This window comes from Talpa occidentalis, unplaced genomic scaffold (genome assembly GCF_014898055.3).
Source record: "Talpa occidentalis isolate TD23 unplaced genomic scaffold, MPIMG_talOcc4v2.1 talOcc4.7, whole genome shotgun sequence".
NCBI classification, from domain to species: Eukaryota; Metazoa; Chordata; class Mammalia; order Eulipotyphla; family Talpidae; genus Talpa; species Talpa occidentalis.
In genome coordinates, this window is record NW_023605083.1 from 120,378,665 (window position 1) to 120,399,873 (window position 21,209).

The following is a 21,209-nucleotide window of genomic DNA, read 5'->3' on the forward strand; positions in this document are numbered from 1 at the left end:
GCAGGGCCACCGGGCAGTGCCCTCGTCCCTGCAACCAGCATCGTGGACACACACTCCCAGCTGGTCCCTGATCTCCTGCTTTGCCTCTTTTCAATCCATCCCACACAGTATCTTTGCGGTATTTCTTCACTGACAATCTGGTCACAGTCCTGGCTTAACAGGCTTTATCACGCGCCATCATGCTCGGGGAAGTTGTAACTCAGCCTGGCATCGATCCCCTGTCTGCCCTTCCAGGCTCATGACTACCACAGTCCTTTGCAAAGGTGTTCCTGGGCCTGTCACCTGGGAACGCGTCAGAAATGCACAGAGGGCAGGCCTCCCCGGTGGCGCAGTGGTTGAGCGCTGGGTTGCAAAGCTGCCCGCAGCCTCTGCAGCGCCGGTTCAATCCCCGGCCACAGGGTGAGGGTCCCACATGGCGCGCAGACCTCTCCTGCCACCCGCTGCTCCCCTCAGCAGTGTACTTCGGTCCTTCTGCCTGCTCTGCTCCCCGCTCTGGCTCTGGTGAATTCTCTCACCCTCCCGCGCTTCTGACTGTACCCAGTGCTTGTATAAATAAATAAATAAATCTTTTTTTTTAAAAAAAGAAAGAAATGCACACAGGGCTTCACCCCAGACCTACTGACAAAAAACCGCTTGGGGTGGGGTCAGCCATGTCCCCAGGAGATTCTGATGCGCCCTGGAATTGAGACCCACAAACCACCCCTCACTCCAGCTGTGCCCAAGTCCTGGACAAAGGCCTTGTCCTTTCTTAACCATTGTTTGTCAGCTATTGTTTAAGGATTATTGTTTGGAGTCCTTCCACTATGTTCTTCTGTATTTAACAATGACCTCAGAATAGCTTTATTAGGCACGTATTGACATCCGTCATACTGGCATGTTAGCTCCCTTCCTTGACAGCAGCCTTCTGGGAAGAGACAATTTCTCATTCCACAGACAACACCTGGCTCCAGGCAGGCACTCTGAAAATGTGGCCGTCCGGGATGAGCTTTGTAACAGGGAAAATGTGGAGTCAGAGGCTAGGAAATAAAGACGATCCTTCTAATTTTCAAATTCAAGAACCGGGAGGTAAGAAGTGCCCCCTCTGCCATCCCAGCTAGTGCCCGGCCCAGCCTCACACGGACGCTTTCAGACTTCCCTGTCGGAAACTGCCCTCTCCCACCACCCGGGTAAAAAGACCAAACCAAACCAAACACCAGGACTCAGCACTGTTCCTTCAGAGGAAACCTTTATTGTAACATAAAATACACAACTTTGTGACTGCCCCGAATTGTACACAATACTTGTTTTTGGCTGGCTAAATACTAATCTGCCTTGACACTAAAATATGTATCTGAAATAATTTCACAAAGTCTTAAAAAGAAAATTTATAAAAAGTATACTTCCGTTTTAAGTTATAGTCAATGTTAGTCTCCCCCCCTACAAAACCCCGCACATACCACACACTGCATTATACATTTTGATGACTTCTGTGCGTCTGGGAGTGAATGAGAGGCGGGGGTGGCCAAGGCTTGCCACGGCCGCCTCTGTGGTTCTGCCCTGGAAACTGAGTGACATAAACACAGTTCCCAGTGCGGACTCTTGAAAGTCACTGGATCTGAGGGAAATCCCAAGTGCTGCAACTGCCTGCAAAACGGCACTATTGCCGGTAATGGCGACTCTCCATGGAAACTGCACTAAGACTCACAGTTCAAAGTTTAGTGATACAACGCAGGCGGCGAGCTTGCACTGTTCAGCCGGAAATCTCCCGCCGCAGGCGGCCTCAGGAAGAGCAGGGACAGCTCGGCAACTGCACAGCACAGGACCCCACCCCGCTGGGGCAGCAGCGCACACCCCACCTCCAGCCCCCTGCCCTTGACCTCCCGGGCTGGTCTGCACCAGCCTGCCTGCGTGTGCCAGACCTCATGCGGTCCGAGCTGCCGGCACGAGGGGCCCGAGGGCCCGGTGGGTGCTGTGAAGCACCCAGAGGGACAGGCGGGTGGCTCTGGAAGCCGGGGTATGTGCACAGTCCGGCTTCCTTTTCACCTTCCCTCACTCTCAGCATCTCAGTCGGCATTTTACTCCATCTTGAGGGGCACATGGGGCTTAGCAGCATCCTGTGTCAATGCTGGCACCCGTGGAGGGTCAACCTGCTCCTCCGAGGCAGAGATTCTACTGCCCAGCATAGAAAAATAAATCAGTGTATGAAAACAAGCCAGGGCCAACAGCAGCTTTTAAAAAATCATCTTCCAATAAATAATTTACCACAGAGGAATATTTTCCTTTAACATCAAAACACTGATAAATTCAGTTATTTTTGTAAAAAAAAATATCTGCTTATGTACTGGGGTGTATAAAAATAAGGTCTTTAGCGCCATTCTCTCCAGGTGTGGTCTTGCCTTTCTCTTGGAGAGGGGGCGGGCTGACCTTGTAGGCCTAGCCTGAAGCTCTGTCTGACCCCCACCTCCCACTCGCCTGCCACGGCTGTTCCTTCAGGTGTGCAGCTACGGAAGAAACTGGGCAACATTATGCATAGGCTTTTTTGTTCTATGTTTGCAGTTTACCCAAACTTCCCAGCAAAATTGTTGACTGCGTCCCCCCACAGATTACCAACGCCCAGCACCCCCAGCACCCCACACCTGGGGGCAACGACACCGCTGGACATGCGGCCCTGGTTCGCGCACGCCCCTGCCACCCACTATGAAGACGTGGTCGGTGCATGAACATGAAGGGCAACGCGGTGGCCTGGCGCGGGCGGCACAGGGCCTGGCACGGGAAGAGACTCCTACGGCATGTGAGGGCGGGCAGAGGAAAACAGAAAGTCCCATCTAGAGACAAAAACACCATTCAACGTCCGCTACAAAGCGTCCTCCACGAGCCCTCGCGAAGCCTCGCTTGTGTCGCTGCTGGCACACGGCTGGGCAGAGCCGACGCAGCTCCGCAGGGCGGCCGGCCGGCATTCTCAGCGCCTGGAGCCAAGGCTGGGCAGGCCGCTCTGGCGGACACAGGGGACGTGGGCACTGCACGCTTCGGTTACGTGACCCTCGGTTCCTTCCTGTAGCTCGTGAGACGCGTCTGTACATGTGCACACGCACAGGCACACAGTGGCAATTCCAGAGTGGGGGGAGAGAACATTAAGATGGGTGTTATTTAGAAAGCCACCTAAGACCCCTCTTGCTCCCACGCTCTCGTGGAATGTCTCCCCTTTCCCGTCTCTTCCCGGGAAAACGGGGGCAGGGGGGAGGGGAGGCGGGAGGGCTGGCTTTCTTTGTCAAAAGGCAGTTTCTATACTTGAGAAGAAAGGCGGAGATAATCACGGTTACACATCAACGGCTTGGCAGACACAGTGACAAAGGCTCCCCAGAGAGGAGGTGCTCTCCCCCCTTGTCTTTCTCTCACTTGAACGGCCACACGTCAAAGTTCAGCCTCCCTCAAGACACATGGCCGAGTTCCAGGGTTCAAGGAACAATCTTTGTGTACAACGTTAAAACAACCAAACCACAGCCTCTGTGGCCCCACCGCTACAGCTACACTCTGGACAGCGAGGGGGAGAGAAACAACATGCAAACACACGCACACGCACGCACGCACACTCACTCTCGCACATTCCCTTCACTGGTGCCACCATGCACAGAAACACTAAAGTCACAACTAGTATCAACACTTCACATTATGAGTATTGTTTCCAAAGAGAAGCGATTCATGGAATTGAAACATCCACAAGAGTAACTCCTCTGACGCGGATGAAGAAGCTGAAGATGGAGCCTGGGGGTCACGACTGCGCATGGGGGATCCACTGACTGTCCATTGGTCGGCCTAACAGTTCCTCCACACGCCGCGCCACGTCCATTGTGTCATCCAGATCAAAGTCCCCATCGGTGTCAAGGACAGGGTCAGGGCTTGGGAGGGAAAGAGAAGGGATGAGGGGGCAAGAGAGAGGGGGTCAGAGATCAACGACTAACAGCAGAGACCACCCCAAGCACTGCACCCCATTAAGTGAATGGCCAGGTCAGCCTATACCCTCAGCCTAGGCTTCAGAGGAAAGGACCCACTTCTGATGTGAACTCAGGGAGCTAGCTTGAGAGAGACTCAGACTAAGACACCCCTCCCAGCTGTCCCTCACACGGGATGTCCAGACACATCCAAACCCCATCCAGTCCTCACGCAGAGCAAGAAGAATCTCCTTTATGGGAGACGCGAGCAGATGACAGTCGCCCAGCTCCATGCTAAGCTACCAGTGTCCTCTGGTCTGATCTCTCCTTCCCATCTGTGCATGTGTCAGAGCCTGGACCGTGGCCGGGTGGTCTCTGACCCAAAGGACCTCTGGATTCCTTTGCCCATCCACCCCCTGGGTTCCAGCCTGAGGACAAACCCCCAACTCCTCCCCAAAGAGCCCCAGGAGAACACCTACTTTTGTGGGTACATGTTAAAGTGAGCCTGGTTGCACACGGCTGGGGAGGGGGCCTGGTCCATGTAGGTGGCGCTGCCCCCCGCAGAGTCTGCAGAGGCATTTACAAACCTGCAGGAGGAGGCAGAGCAGGGCCTCAGCGGCCTGGGGCGGCAGCTCCCCTGGGGAGGGCTCAGGGGGGTCTCTGTGTCTCTTCAGGGTGTAGGAGGACTGAGTGCCCCACTGGACCAGGGGTTCCGGCTGCAGGAGAGGGGTCCTGGGTGCCAGCCTCATTGTGATCAAGCCCAGCTCCTGCCCTGGGGCTGAGGCAGGTTTGGGGGGAGGGGATGCGTTCTTGTGGGCCCATGGGGGGAGTTATGGGGGCAGGTCAGGCCCAGAGCTGGACCCGGACACTTACTCAGGGACCACTTGCTTGATCTGCGGCTTCACGTACCCGTCCACTGCTTTAGCTGCCGAGGAGAAAGGTGATGAGAACCAAAGTTCTCAAATGAAATAAAAATGCAATCTCTCTTAAGAATCACAACTTTCCTTAGGATACAACACAAGCCCCTAATTTTACCTCAGGGGATGAGGGGAGTACTATCTGCATCTATTAGTTTGAGCTGGCAGAGGAAACGCCTCAGGGCTAAATCTGCAAGCTAAGATATCTTCCAAGTTGGCTGGTATCTGTTAATCAAATCTTCAAATCACAGAAACACACCGCTCTGATTCAAGCTTTAATGCATACTAAGTAAAGAAAAAATAGTCTTAAAAAGTTTAAAGATGAAGGGGCGGGAGGGACAGGATTTGGGCTCAGTGGACAAAATTCGGAACAACAGGCCACAGGAAAATCCATTTTTAGTTCTATGAGGAAGAATTACAACTGTTCAAAAAAGAAATGGGCTGTCTTGAAGAGAAGTGATTCCCTTCTCACTGGAGGATTTCAGGCAGAAAGTTTACAAACGCTTGTCAGGGGCTGCACAAAATATTCTCAGCATTTGCGAAGAATGCATTTGACTTGATAATCTTTGAAGCTACTCTCTGAGTTTCTACTTTGAGGAAAGGGTGTGTCACTCCTCCAGGACCCTGTGGACTCTCGTGCCCTGGGGTCTCTGCGTTTGGGATGGTCACTCATCCTGGGAGAGCTGCCTGCTCCCCGTGCCTGGTGACAAGAATGCTGGTGCTGAGTCTCTCTTTCGCCACGGAATCCCCACCGGGACATGGGGGGTTAGGGGATAAACTCCAAGGCGATCTGGTCAGCCGTGTTACCTTTCCTAAAGTAGGCAGCAGGTATGGACATTCTACAGGCAGGGAGTGGAAGCAGTTTGGGGGCACGTGTGGGCGGAACAGGTGCCATCTTTACTCGGTTAGACCACGAGCCCACTAAGGAGGCTAGGATGAGTGCCCAGGAACAACCCAGGAAACAGCCCAGGACGGGGCAATGCTATACCGCTCGCAAATTTCTTGTGGTCCTAACTTGCTTCTTCTAGGTTTCCAAATGTCAGGGTCTATCATTTTATAGCATCTCATGGGTTTTGTGCTTTATGGTCTACAAAGAATTTTTATAGCTTGGCAGACTAAATACCCAAGAAATGCTGTAAAAAATAGATGGCAAAAATCCAGATTAGCTGCACTGAGGAAAAAAAAAGTGTTAAGGATAATCCAAAACACCACATAAATCTAAGACTATTTTGGTTTATTTCTCCACATAGAGACATAAACATTATCTTAGGGCAGGAAGACTTGATACAAAAGGCAGAATTTATATAGGAAAAAGAATGGCAGATTGGGGTATAAAGAAATTACAGTCTTCGTACTTCAGCAAAACACAACAAATGTTAAAAGAACAATGATACACTGTGAAAAATATTTGCTCCTTACAAGAAGGTGGTTATTTACTATCTGGGAATACTTAGACATCATTAGCGGAAAAAAGATCTCCAAGAGAAAAGTGAGCAAGGAACACGCACACACTTCACAGAAGAAAGGCCAAGCGGCCACGAGTGTGGTGGTAAAGAAATGAGGCTCTGGAGTTGCAGCGTGTGAGCTCAGAGCCTCACTCAGCCACTTCTTGACTATGAGGCCTTTGGCAAAATATTTTACTTTTCTGTACCTTAGTTCCTCACATATATAAAATGGGAGCAACGCAGCAGCTACTTCACAGACCTGTTTTCAGGCTTAAATAAGATACTACGTGAAGCTGCTCAGAAAGCATCTGGCACATAGTAAGTAATAATTGTTAGCTGCTATTATTATTCTAATTATTACTGTCATTGTAGGAAAATAAGAACTAAGATACCGTTTTGAAGCCGATAGACTGGCAAGCATGAAACAGACAGGACTGGCTGGAGGATGGAGATGCAAACACCCCCTGTGGGAGGGAAGGGGATTCCGTATTCTGGGGGGCCTGGTCTGAAAAGAGGTGTCAAACTGCTTAGAGAGCGCATGCCACTTGGCACAAATTCTACTTTAGGAACTTATCCTCAGGAAATAGTTGAACTAGATGCATATATTAGATGATCTCCATATCAATAGTAAACTGTAAGTATCTTGGCATGGAGTCACATGCCATGGAATTCTATGCCATCACTAAAGTGATGTACGATTATATTTACTGGCCTTTAACTCTGCCAATGATATATTTTTTTTAAAGATTTATTTATGCATACAAGAACGGGAATACAAGCCTGAGATGTGGGGGGTGAGAGGATGCACCAGAGACAGAGGGGAACAGAACAGGCAGATTAACTGAAATACACTGCTGAGGGGAGCAGCGGGTGAGTCAGGAGAGGTCTGCTGCACCATGTGGGTAGCTCCCTGGCCGGGGATGGAACTCGTGCCACAGTGGCTGCGGACAGCTTCATAGATTGTGTCTTAACCCCTTGCACCACCAGGGAGGCCCCAATGATATATTTTTAAGTGAAAAAACAGTCAGGTCACAGAAGACAACGCATGCTATCACCTTGGACTCCAGACTGGCATGTGTGGGCCCGCCGGCCCCTCTGTGGCCCTGCCCTCATTTCTTGCGGTGTCCTTCCCTGCCCACCAGCTGGGACATCCCGGGCTCTGGTGGACTCTGCAAACACACCAGCCTCACCTCCACCCAGTGCTTCTGCACTTGTCCTCTAGGCCTACAATGTCCTCTCTCTGGACCCTCATGTGGCTAGCCTCCTTTCTTAGCTCAGGCCTATTCTGCTCTCACCTCTTTGGAATAATCTTCCCTGACCCCCCATGGCAATGTCACCACCATCCTCTCCCCTGTCACTCTCTATCCCTTTATCTCGCTTATCTGTCTTCATAGTAGCTGTCACTAAACACACTTTTTGGTTTACTTATTGTCTTCCTTCTGCTACTAAATTGTAACCCCTCCCCCCCCCCAGAAGTACTTAATAAGCATCTGGAGACAGACTTCCTGAATCAATGGCGAATTCATACCTATATAGATTGGGAGAACAGTGACCAAATTTTTTATAGTGGTAAATCTCTAGATGAGAGACATTGCATATATCTTTTACTTTTCTGGAAATTTTACAACAGATAATACTTTTATGTTCAAAAAAGAACGAACTGCCTCTGTTTAAAAAAAAAAAGTTTCACCTTTCCAACTTTATTTATCCTAAGTATGTATTAAAAACACTTTGTTCCCTTCAATTTGATGCTTGGGGCTAGCAGGTGCATTTCCTATGTGCCTGAAGAACACAGCCCCACCTTTACATGTGCCCTGGAAAATGATCAAACAGCAATAACTAGATACTAATTGTGCAGGTTCTTTTAAGACAGACACACACACAGACACACAACTAAAACGACACAAAAATCACAACATAACCAAACCAAATCAAAATGCGAACATTGTTACCAGTGGCAGGCTCGCAGGGGACCGGCGTGTAATATTTGGAGTACACCTCATCCTTCGGCCGATCAGGAAACACATAGATAAGGTAATTCAGGTCACCCAGGCGGTCAGCCAAGGACCGGATAGAGAAGTCTCTGGTGGTAAAAGGCATCAGATTCCAAAACATTCTTTCCTCTAGGTGAATAAACAGAACAATCATACTCTAAACATTATTTCTTAATGGGAAACGCTAACACTCAAATACCTAACACAGCAAAACTCTCCATTAAAATTATCCCAATAATGATCGTTTAAATAAGCACAGGTTGTAGATCAAGTAACTCTTAAAAGTCCTGGGAAGATAAGCAGGCCACACACACACCACTTCCTTGGGGATGCAGTGAGCTCAGGTAATTTTAGGATCAAAAAGTATTCTGTGAAGAAGAAACAGTTCCTATAGACCCTAATTCTTGATTCCCTGTACAAAAACACAGGAGAACTAGGAACCATGTCCATGGCCAGAGGACATGCGAGAGCTACCAAAAGCAATTAAAATCTTTAAGTCACAAAAACAACAATAAAAAAAAAAAAAAAACCTAGCAAGCTACTCTTATTGTGCAGACCAGAGAAAAGAACTGACATTCTAGGGTGGGGATGATCAGTGGCAAAACACTTATGTTAGTCAGGATAAAGAATACTTCAAGTGGCATGTTATTTCTACTTTCATGACTCCCGATCATTTAAGCAGTTCTTCACAGAAATAAGCACAAGGTTGAGTAGTGAGAATGCAAACATTTCAAAGGGAAGCTGCAGAAATTTTTGTTTTTTAAACTTTATGCATATAAGAATTGGGGTGTAGGCCAGAGGTGTGGGGAGGGGTGAGAGGATTCACCAGAGACAGAGTGGGGAGCAGCACAGGAAGATCCACTGAAATACACTGCTGAGGGGAGCAGCAGGCGAGACAGGAGAGGTCTGCTGTGCCATGTGGGCCACCTCCCTGGCCGGGATTGAACTCATGCTGCAGTGGCTGTGGATAGTGCTGAGACTTAACCCCCTGCACCACCAGGAAGGCCCCAGCTGCAGAGATTTTGCACTGGAGACTGTATTACTGGGAGTCACGTCAGGGTTTGTCTTTCTCAAAATCAAGAACCGTGTTTCTCATAATAAGATTTTACACATCCTGCTGTGTAACATGTAACACGTCTGTGCTTCCCATACTCATTACAGGCCCCAACAAATATAAATATGCAATAAATTGTGACAGCAATTTGCAACAAAAGCAGTTAGTGCGAGTCTTAAAAAGGGAGGGTACTCACGAGAATCAAACTTCCAAGCAATGGTGATGCCCCCAATTTCAGAGTCACTGAATCTCAGCAGGAAGGTCCCATCGGGCTTGTTAATGAGCAGGTCATGGGCCTGTTGCTTGTTCACGAAACCCAAGATAGCTCTGGATCACAAAGTGAAAGGAGCAGAAGCACAGTGTGATGTTTTAATGCCAGAAAGATATTCAAACTCTATTGCTAACTAAGAAATGATGAATCTCACCCATCATTCCAATGAGGCTTGAGATGCTTTTTTAACACTTCCATCACACCGTCAAACCACTGCCAGAAAGTGTAATTCCGTCCTGGTAAATTCTCCTGGTTGGAGACATAACAATGAACACAGGGAGGCAAGGATGTCATGTGGAATATTACCTGAATATACTTTAACTGGGAAAAACTGGGTGGGGAAAAAAAACATCTGCACTAGCAGGGTCAAACAAATAAGCATGCCTGTCTGCTTTGCCAAACAGTCCTACAACCAAAACCCTTATGTTAGTTAGGATAAAGAATACTTCCAGAAAGAAGTCTGGAAGGAGGAGAAACCCAACCAAGTGCAGTGACCATCACCCAGTGGACCCTGCCACAAACAAGTTCCCTGGGATCTGGATGACCAGGACTTTGCTATTTCCAATGTGTGGTCAGTGACCAGCAGCAGCAGCAGCAAGTTCTGAGAAATGCAGGTGAAGCAGTGCCTGCATCCTAGCGAGATGCCCAGGTCCTCTGTGAGTGTGACCTGGACTGGACGACTCCATGGTGCCCCAAGGATTACTCCACTGCCAGCTGCTAGCTGGGGACCAGCAGCAGCAAGCATCGAGCTGATTCCAGGGTGGGCAGCAGCCACTGCTCGTGGAGACGTTGTTTCACCTTATTGAACCTCCTCTGACAACCAGCAAACCTGCTGGCCAACTGGTTAACACAATGATTTAAAAGATGTGGACTCAGAGGTCTCTCAATTAGAGCGTTTAAAGAAAAGAGGCAGAAAAGAAATGAAAGTTAGGGCCTCCCCTGGTGGCGCAGCGGTTGAGCGCTGGGCTGTGAAGCTGCCTGCAGCCTCTGCAGCGCCGGTTTGATCCCTGGCTGCTCCCCGGCCACCTGAGGGAGGGTCCCACATGGCGCGCAGACCTCTTCTGCCGCCCGCTGCTCCCCTCAGCAGTGTACTTCGGTCCTTCTGCCTGCTTTGCTCCCCGCTCTGGCTCTGGTGAATTCTCTCACCCTCCCGCGCTTCTGACTGTACCCAGTGCTTGTATAAATAAATAAATAAAATAAAAAATTAAAAAAAAAAAAAAAAGAAATGAAAGTTAAATTTAAAATCAAAGACCTGACAGGTGAATAAACAGATGCTGGTGAAACTGCGTTCCTCACCGGCAGCCCCTTGTGTGGGCTGAGGGGCCTGGGGCTTTTCGTTACGCACAGGGAACAAGAGTCAGCAGGACAGAGCTGGGGACTCCAGGCACCACAAAGTCTGACTCCTCATGAGGAGACACATCAGTGTCTGCTGAGCTCGGCTTCACACAACAGGGGCGGGAGCCATACACTCACCCAACCTACTGACACAGCCAGACATGTGATTCCCTACCCAGAAAGAATTTGGTTGTCCCTTTACTTGGAGGTTTCCTATTACTTTGGGCACGTTTTATTAGGGGCATGAAGACAGGGGCCGGGGCAGGGAGACTCCTGAAGCGTCTGGCTGGGAGTGACTGAGGGATGGCGGCTGGAACGGCTGGGCGCTCACCCTGTTAAACTGGGACCAGGACACCGACATGCTGCTGTAGTCCTCGAGGTGGCTGCTGCTGCTGTTGAAGAGCTTCTGTGCCAGGAACACGAGGTTCTCCTTGGTCAGGCCCCGGTTGCTCTGCACTTCGGCCTTGAATTTCATGTTGAGCGCGTCACACAGCTGCGGCCACAGCACTTTGTCAGGCACGGCGAATGGCACCCGGCCCTGGGGGAGAGAGGCCAGAGCACTATGAGGAAACAGTGGCGTGATTTATGCCCTCAACCCGCAGGAGACAAACACCAAAGGCTGGAAGTAGCTTGCGACCTTCGTTTTTGTCAGGCCTGAGGATAAGTCTGGGTTTTCAAGGGGGGTGCGGTTTTGTGGCATTCGGAAGATTCCATTTTACCATCTTCACACACAACTCAGGTCACCTCCTGCTATCACCTCCTGTTTTGTCAATGAGCAGCGCAATGCTCAGTCTAATCCAGTCGCCATGAGAACAAAGCTGGACCGGGATCGGCTCTTATTTAACACTGTAAATTCAATGGGAATTTAGGATCCAAAATACTTCAGGTGCATGCACACACGGAACACGTACTCAGACACGTGTGTGCACAAGTGTGACCCTTGCCTCTGACACCCTCCTGTACAGACCTCTGGCTCAAAGTGAGACAAGCTAGTAAGGGAGAGTGGAGCTGGGAGTGAGGTGAGTTCATTGAGACAGGTCTGAATATGAATTTTTAATAAACTGCTTTTCATCCCATTCAGCCGTAGTACTTAGCTTTAATTTTTTGAATAGGAAATTCATTTGCATGATAAAAAATTTAAAAACCATAGGAGGCTACACAGTAAAGTCATTAGCCCCCTCTGTTCCTCTCCCTCAAAAGCATGTAAGCTACTTTTTGGTGTATAGCTCCAAAGATATGCTATACATACATACTAGCAGATATATATGTACATGTATAATCTTTCATTTCAAAATATATAAATGGTAGCATTAAATTCACAGGTTCTGCATCTTTTTTTTCACTTGATATGGTCGCTGGGAGAACTCATATTAACTAACACTTAAAGAAGTTCCTCGTTTTCTTTTATGCCCTTTAAATATTCTACAGCATGGAAGAACAATACCATATCTAACCAGACCCCCAGAGATGGACATGCACATATGGATCTCAAATCTTCAGCCATTTTAAATGATGTTGCAACGGAGTTATGTCATTGATGATGCATACGCAAAAATATCTTGTAAATTCACACATGTATTTATTTCAAAACAACCTAAGATGTGCACTAGTCACTAACGTAACAGAAAAATGTTTAAAATGCTTATTCACTTAGACAACATACTTCAGCAACAACGTGTTACGGGTGGTGTGAGGGGACGGAGGTCAGTGGACATGTCAGACAGAGAAGGCTTCCTACCCAGAAGACTCAGCAGAACAGACGGAGGCAGATATTGTTTAAAAGGACCAGGGTTTGTAGTACAAGCATGGTAGAGCTTCTGCCATGGTAGAAATCACACCTCTCTACTATGAATATTGTTCTCTGAAGAGGACCGTTGGGAATGCTAAATCACATGAGAGTCATAGTTAGAGAAAGTCAGATTCCTGTGTCCCAGGTAACAGCTATAACCCTTGGTCATGTTTTTATGGACTAACGTCTACTGGAAATATGCAACACACAGAATTTTGCCTGCTGGAGGCTGTGAAGCTGCTCCCTAAGCAGCACGCTAGTGGTATTCAGAGAGCATCTGGGTACCTAAATCTGCAAAACTCACATTTGTTCCCTTAAACAAAGCCTCTCATTCCTCCTGAGAAACCTGGAACCACAGAATCTAGAACTTGGAAGACATTAAAAACCACTCTCAATAAAAACCGTTTATTGGAAGATGACAGGAATCAATTTCTAAGCTACAGGGACCTCCTGAGAAACCCCACAGCTACAAGGAACCTGAGAATACAAAATTCCACTCATGGTTTCACCAGTATTCCAAATGACAGCAAGTATCGACTAGGTGATGAGCATTTTGTCTGTTACCTAATTTAACCACCCGAACAGTGCTACGGAACATTACTGTCCCTGTTTTGCAGGCACTTACTGGGCACTTCAGCCCAGAGAGGTAAAGTGAATCCCCACTTGGTGGAGCTTGAATTCGAATATGCTTGGCCTGAAGTCAAGCCTACGTTCTTTCCACTTCCACATGCTCTCTATTCTGCCTCCCAACAAGAAAACAGCATTTTTCCTTGTATTTTGGGGGAGGAGGGTGACACATGAGATTAATGACACCAGCATCAAGATCTTGAGACCCTCAGGCCCCAGGAATTCACTCACAGGCTCCGCGAAAGCGTTGTCCCAGAGGACAGTGGCTGTCGCGTTGTTGTCCTGGCTGCCGTGAACGATCACCACCACCGGGAGGGACAGGGTCTGGAAAACACGGGGCGGGCTGAGGCTCACAGCCGCACGTTTGTCCCGTCTCCCCTTCCTCCCACCCCCACACGTTCTTCTTCTCCTTAAGAGTCAGTAAATGTCACCCCTGAACAGAGAATCTGCATGGCTCCAGGAAGGATGTGACTTCACACTAACACAATCTTAGAAATTTTAGATATTTTATGAGGTGTGACTAGATGTCTCAGAAGTATGGATAAGTCTCTCAAAGTTACACAGAGAACTTTATCAGGAGGGAGGAGAGCATATGGAAAACATTCCTGGCAAAAATTAGTAAGTAGCAAATGTCTAAAGCCACCACTGTCACTCAGAGTCATCCTGAGTGACGTTTCTCCTGATTCACTTTCCACCTGTATCTCCAGTTACTTCAGTTTGTTATTTCTTGCTTGTGTCTCAAGAGAATCTAAGAGATACAGTTTGAGGATGAGGTCTCCCCACATTCCATTCATCAATAACAAAAAATGTTCAAAAACTTCTTTTGCGACAAAGTAAACACATGCACACGCGTGCGCGCGCACACACACACACAGAGGTAAGGGGAGGCTTTACCTTAACTTGAAAAACCAACTCATTTCCTCCAACACTGAACTGTGATTCAAACAGGATTGTAAATTTCTCTTCTGTCACTGACTCTGCTCCACGACGATCAGACCTCTTAATTCGCTTCAGGGACTACAAAGGGGAAAGGGAAGATGAGGAGGCCCTCAAGCAACTGGGGAAAGCGTGTGCTTCCCTTCTCCCCCTCACCATGTTCCTGAAGTGGGCGCTGAGCGTGCCCGTGGCCTGGTGGTACTCCATCACACAGCAGTTGTTCAGGATCTCCCCGCTGTAGTCACTGCAAATCAGACAACTCAGCTCTCAAGCCACAGAGAATCTCAGTTCACATGGGTAGGTCATAAGTTTCACGTAGGAGGAAATAAAGAGTTAAAAACATGTCATCTAGGGAATATACAAGCTGTAAAAAATATGAAATAAATACACATAAAATATACAAGATGATTTCTTGGATGCAGCTAGACTAAAAGTAAAAGCAGCCTCCCCATCTGTACGAAACAGTATTCCTGCTAGTATTCCTGCTCTGAGTGCTGAACAGGTCAGGAGAGCCAACGCCTCATGCTTCAGAGGGGATCACATACTGCCAGTGAAAGGACTGGAGGAAGTGGCCGTGGAGAGGCCGTGCTGTCCCCAGCCACAGGTTAGGCTGTGACGGCACCAGGTGCCCCACCCTGGCACGGGCAGCCGCAGCAGGGGGCACACGTACTTGCGAGTGTTCTCGTTCTTGAGCAGCGACTTGGCCTGCTGCTCGCTGATGATGGTGGCCTTCACCTGGGGCGGGTTCATGTGCACGTTCAGCTTCCCCCCCACCAGCAGGCGCACGGTGGCCGCAAACTTGGTCTGGGTCTTCAGGACCTGAGGGGGCTGCTTCTCGATGATGAACGTGCTGTGGGGACACGGGATGTGCTCAGGGACTGGCCTCCCGGCCCCCACCATGGGGCTCAGCTGGAGAAGGAGGCAGTGAGGGTGGGTGGGCAGGGAGTGAGCTCAGCAGCCGGCCTGGGCTGCAGGGAACAAGGACCACAAGAAGCAGCCGGAGCAGCGGTGCCGGAGGCCATGAGGACGTGAAGCAGAGACAAGGCTTCCAGCACAACTCTGGGCTCCCATCTGCTGCCCCCGCCCTCCCAACACCGCCCACATGGGGCTGCCCTCCCCTGAGGGGCGCAGGCCAGAAGCAGCCATCACCTGGTCACCAGGGCTGAGATGATGTCCGTGATGGTGGCGTTGACCTCCGCCAGCATCTCCTCCACTGGGCCGGGGATGGGCAGCTGCTGGCAGAGGTGCTCAGCTCTGCGGATCTGCTGCCGGTTCTGCCAGATGATCTCGGCCAACTTCTCACACCTGCACGGGGACCCCCAGGGCCAACGGGAAGGTCACTGGCTCCTTCTGTCCAGGCCCCAGGCCGCAGTCTGGGAGGTTCCCGGTCTGAAGAGAACCCCCGAGACCCAGCCGTACCCCTACCCGGGAAGGCTGGGAGCCTTAGCTGCCTCTCCTAGCCACTGAGCAGAGACAGCTCCCCGCCTTCCAGAAGCAGGGAAATACACGGGAGGAGTGACCTTGATTGGCACCAAATAGCCTGGGCCCTGCCCCATTCACCAGCAGGGACGCTGATCCCGGGGAGGTGGCATGGGATGTGGACACCAAAGTCCATCGCGGGAAGCAGCACCCCTGCTGGGATGAAACTGTCAGGTCAGAGGGAGCCAGTGGGAAGCAGCGTCAGCAGCTGGAAGCAGCCCCTGAGTGCCTGCCTGCCCTTGCCACCCCCATCCTGCCCCTCAACCCCATGCCCCTTACCAGGACTGCAGCACATCCAGGCTACCCTCAGGGGGCCCTCCGTTCCCGGCCAGCTGCTGCCGCCGCTTCCACTGGATCAGCTCATCGTCCAGAATGATGGTCTGCTGCTTCCGCAGCAGCTGCAGGGTCTTCTGGTGCTTCTCGGCCAGCTCCTGCAGGGAGGCAGGGGAGCAGGCCCTGTTGACTCCCAGGCGACAAGCCTGCAGGTCTCCCTCAGGAGCCAGGGCCAGGCCCAAGCCCCAGGCCCAGGCTGCCCCCTCCCGACCTGCTGTGCAACCACAAGCCCCCACAGAGGGCTCCACCCTCTCTCAGGCCCCCAGACAGCTCAGGATGTGACCTCCACACCTGCAGCAGGACACAGCTCCCACTTACCACACGGTACTGCTGCAGCGTCTGGGCCTCGCGCTGGAGCCAGGCCTCCAGGGACACCTGCTTCTGCTGGAGGGCCGTCTCCCGGCTCATACGCTCCTGGGGATTCAGCTGGTTCAGCTGGCTAAACTGAGCTAGAGGGGGGGACAGGACACCTATGATGATTATCAGCTGGAAGCCCAGCAGAGCCGCACTCATCTTTCTGGAGGCAAGACCCTCAAGGGATACCTCTGGCCGACAGCAGGTCAGGAGACTATGGACTGAGGGTGCAGAGACGAGTGGGCTCTGCTGCTGGCCTCCTGACCCTGAGTTCCCCTCCAGGGAGTGGGGAGATGGCAGCTTGTGGGCACAGCTGAGAAGGATCCTGCCCATGGCCTCCCCCCAACCAAACACACAGCTGGCTGCCCAGCTCTTCTCACACCACATGGGGGTCGGGCTTGGAGCCACATCGCCACAGTTGAAGCCACCTACATACCCTCCCCTGCTCGCAAACCCATTCTTCTTTCCAAAGTCACCTTTCTGAACCCCACAGTCATCACTGGGACTGAGTCAAGAGGCTGTGAGTGTCAGCATAGCCTGGCAGGCCTCTGAGGTCCATGTCACACTGACCCAGACCCTGCCCAGGGGACGCACATGCTGGGACAGATGAAAGCAACTCTAGCTCTTCCCAGGAAAAGCCAAGAACTGGAAGAGGCTGAGAGAGATGCCTCGACTGTCACTGAGGGGACTGAGCAGGAAAAGGACTCTCTGGCACAGAACATAGTAGGGTGGGCTGGGTGGCCTTCGGGACCCTTCCACTCACACGGAGTTGGTGGTAATCCCAACACCTGGACCCCATCTCTCCATGCAAGTGACCCACTCAGGTTCTCCTGGCAATTTGCATAAACTTCTGGGAAGGAAGCCAAGAGACATGAGGCAATTGTCTGCTCCATTGGAGGGAGCTGAACCTTCCCTTGTACAAACAGATCAATAGTCTGTGTTTCTGATGGGTGAACTTGATAACTGAGACTGAACTGACATTGCACAATAGCTATAAACCCAAATCCATACCTAGGAAACAGAAAACCCAAGAGTAAGATCAATATCGTCAACCAGTGAAACACCCAGGATAGAAATAATAGCCTGAAATCTCCTTCTCCTAATCTAGGAAGAGGCCAGCCTTCTCTGGGATAAGTCTAGGAAGGAAGACAGGGTAGGATCACCCTCCCTAAATTACTCAGAGCCTACTATGGATTTAAGCAATGTGGTAGTCTCAGGGTACAGAGATAAAAGATACAGTTCCCCCTCAAATACTTTCTATTCTAATGTGCAGACAGAGTCAGTATCAATGCAGTTATGTAATCAAGCCCATGTGCATGGTCTGGAGGAGCTCTGTGTCTGTGTCCTGGTTGCTGGAGCAAAGGTTTCTCTAGGATTCTGAGCTGGGCATGCAAGCAGGGAAGAGAGCTCTACTTGCACGCCAAATGCCTACAAGTCCAATAGGGGGCGCTGGTGGGGCTCCATGGCCTCCAGACTGAAGTTCTCTGTAGCCAAGTATGAAGCCACTCACAACTGGAAGGAGAGTCTTTGTCTATAAGGACTTTAAGAGGGAAAGTGCGCCATGTGCTTTGGCCCAGGAGGCATCTCTGAGTAACACTACAGAACATTAAAAGCTCATCACCACACACAGTCCCTTGGCCCTTGTATTGTCCCTGCTTAGGAAGTTTAGCATTTCAGTGAAACAACATTTATAAAATGCCTCCTCTACACAATAGTATTGCTGGGTACTGTTTACTCAGACTGTGTGCTCCTTCCCACCAGGAGCTCCCTGGGTGTGGGAAGTCTGAGCAAGACCTCGCACTCTCCAAGGGCAACTGCTTGTCTTCTCGCCTTTCTAAGCTTCATCCTCCCAGCACTGCCTTCAATGCAAATGATTCCATCCAGAGAAAAGTAAATGCCTCTGAGTGAAGACTGGTTCTCCTTCAATCCAATCTGAGCTTCCTTCTAGTCCTTGCTCCATCCTCAAGACACACTGTCCTGCCGCAGCAGCCTCACCCTGGATCCTCAGGCTCTCTTGGTACTGGATGATGAAGTACTCTTGAGTCTGCTGCAGCTTCTTCAGCTCATTCTCTGTGTCCTGCGTGACCAGTCGCAGCTCCTCGAATGTCTGGTTGATCTGAAGGTGTTTCTGGGACATGGCGTCCACGAGACTGCCAGCTGGAGCGGTACCCTGGACACAGTGGGGGAGAGAGCAGACACCGTGAGCTGGCCGGGAGGGTGGAGAACCCCATGGGCCTGGTCCCAAGGAAAAGCCAATGCCAGAACCTGTAACTGAATTTTGAGTCAGCGGAATTGCAAACACCATTTGTAAGAACTGGGGGAAAGCAGACAGGTGAGCTGGCAGACTATGGCGTCTTCACAGAGCACAGCACACACTCCGGCCTCCATCAAAGGACCCCAAACAGACCCGCATATGTCCTCTCTGGAGAAACCAGAACTCAACATGTGCCTGAGTTACCTGGGTTTCCTGCCAATGATGATGACCCCACACTTCACATGCACTGACCCAAGGCCACAGACTGTGCCAGAAGCTGGGACACCATGGGGGAACAATGGAAACACACTGTCTGTGTCCACCCTCAAGACTTTCTTGTGACTGGGGGGAGAAGGTGAAGCTCTCAGAGGCAGTGTCTGGAGACGCCAGAATAAAGTCACAGGGGAGGCACCAACAGGCCTTTGTGGATCCAGCCATGCAAGGGACTTGGCGGGCCCATTCCTTCAACACCTGGTGGAAACGAAAGGCAAGTTTTCCTAATTCTTTCCTATGTAATCTTACATGAATATAAGCATGCCTTTTCTTATTCAACAATTATTCAGTTGGAGTTAAATTATTTTGCACTGATTTGTGTGTGTATTTCATCAAGGCTATAAATCAGTGAAGACCACAGGCCACAGTCTTCAGTTTCTTCTGTGCCCCTCAGGACCATGCTGTATTTATAGAGACACCAGTAGACATACCCTGAGCCGCCTCGACAAAGCTGGGCTCAGAGAGAGGTGCAAAAAGGCCTTCCCAAGCCCGCCGCCCAGACCCACAGACACTCACGTTGTTGGCTTCTCGGACGAGCCTCTGTTCGTTGTACAGGATGTGGCGGATGCAGCGGACCAGCTCCATGGGACAGCGGTCATAGGTGTTCTGGAAGAATCCAACAGCAGCGTTCACTTTGTTTCACTCCATGCTAGGGAACCCAACCCTACCTCAGAACAGGGGGCAAGATCTTTTGGCGGAGGAGACCCCTGGAGATGGTGGTGTAGCCAGGAAAAGCGCATAAAAGGAATCCCAATAACAGTCAGAAGGTAAAATGATTTTGTTTCTTGCATCTTAACTTGCCTAAAGTACTAAGATATCAGACTTAAAAACAGGATAAATAAATTTCTAACGACCACATCACAAGGGAAGCTGGACACCCTTGACTGGCCAGCATGATGACTACCCCAGCAAGGATGAGATGCTGTCTGTGTCTCTGGATGGGAGGCTGTGAGAAGGACACAACAGCACTTCTTGAGAACCCATCACTGATGTCTACCCTGAGTCTATTCATGAGGAAACCCAAAATGAGGCGCATTTTACCTTTAAAAATATTGAGATGTTAAGGTATTTTAAATTGTCAGTGTAATTTAGAGACACAGAAAGGTCAAGAAATGATTCCATGCTAAGGGAGACCTGCAGAGTGTGTGAACCTGAGCTGGATCCTGGGCTGAAGGGGGAAAAAATGCCTCCAGGGACATTATTAAGTCAGCTAACAAAATGGAAACACTGTAAGATATAAGATAACTTAAAAGTATTGCATCAACATTAAATTTACTGAAGTTGACACTGTGTTATAACTACACAAGGGAAGGTAGAAAATGCACACTAAATAGGAGAAAAGGAACATGATATACACTGCATATTCTCAAGGGATAAGAAAACGTGTGTGTGTGTGTGTGTGTGTGTGTGTGTGTGTGTGTGTGTGTGTGTGTGTGTTTAGAGAGAGCATCTGATAAAGCAAATGTGAGCCACAGTTGAGTCTGGGCATCTGTAGAGGGTCTTTGTATCATTCTTGCTACTTTGTGTCAATGTGAAATGATTTGCAAATCAAAAGCTAGAAAGTAAGACTAATCACAAAACCAAATGATTAGAACTTAAACACGTAACATGGAGCTTGACAATGTCGAAGAAGAAAATCTCAACAGAAGTACTAGATGAAGGATGAGGCCCCCCCCAGGTACCACGGAGGGACGGGAAGAGGGTGACCAGCCCGAACCCACCTGCAGCTGCGTGGCGTAGTGCCCCAGCTTGATCTTCAGCAAGAACCCATCTTCCCCCACCTGATGCTCCGCCTTCTTCTGCAGCTCTTGCACCAGGCCCTCCAGGAGCTGGGTGGCCTTAATGTTCTCCTGTGGATTATCAAGATCTATTGAGTCCCTAGGGGAAAAAAATTACATACATATGTATACATACATGCACACAATCCTGTATAAATGCAGCCTCAACACATCGCACCTTTTCTTTGGTTAAAGTGAATTCTTCATAACGCCCACTGCAAACTTTAGGGAACGGTCCCATTTAAATCAACCAGCTATATACGTTAATCCATTTCTAACCCACAATTCCCTTAAGCTGTACCATATAAACATATATATATATACTATCCTATGTTAAATGTTACATATTTTACATACATAGTCTATAATATTTTTAAACTGCTTTTCAACATCTCCTTCCTCCTTCTGACTACGCTATCTGCTCCTAGGAATGAACAGAAAAGTGCGTTGTGTACTCTGAAG

General features: G+C 49.7%; 1 protein-coding gene across 3 annotated transcripts in view; it reads right to left on the bottom strand.

Moving 5' to 3' along the window:
* Positions 1-1,173: 1,173 nt before the first annotated feature.
* The window catches only part of STAT5B (signal transducer and activator of transcription 5B), a 60,212-nt gene continuing 40,176 nt past the window's right edge, over positions 1,174-21,209 (bottom strand). For all 3 annotated transcript variants that reach the window (XM_037495240.2, XM_054688592.1, XM_054688590.1), the window contains exons 3-19: positions 20,691-20,847; positions 19,486-19,575; positions 18,438-18,612; positions 16,407-16,537; positions 16,035-16,186; positions 15,426-15,581; positions 14,947-15,126; positions 14,433-14,520; positions 14,235-14,357; positions 13,572-13,664; positions 11,256-11,462; positions 9,744-9,838; positions 9,515-9,645; positions 8,223-8,393; positions 4,782-4,833; positions 4,388-4,495; positions 1,174-3,875 (exon numbers count right to left, since the gene is read on the bottom strand). In XM_037495240.2, the coding sequence (XP_037351137.1) occupies positions 3,749-3,875; positions 4,388-4,495; positions 4,782-4,833; positions 8,223-8,393; positions 9,515-9,645; positions 9,744-9,838; positions 11,256-11,462; positions 13,572-13,664; positions 14,235-14,357; positions 14,433-14,520; positions 14,947-15,126; positions 15,426-15,581; positions 16,035-16,186; positions 16,407-16,537; positions 18,438-18,612; positions 19,486-19,575; positions 20,691-20,847 (2,236 nt within the window). In that variant the 3' untranslated portion in view covers positions 1,174-3,748. The remainder of the gene's footprint in view (positions 3,876-4,387; positions 4,496-4,781; positions 4,834-8,222; positions 8,394-9,514; positions 9,646-9,743; positions 9,839-11,255; positions 11,463-13,571; positions 13,665-14,234; positions 14,358-14,432; positions 14,521-14,946; positions 15,127-15,425; positions 15,582-16,034; positions 16,187-16,406; positions 16,538-18,437; positions 18,613-19,485; positions 19,576-20,690; positions 20,848-21,209) is intronic.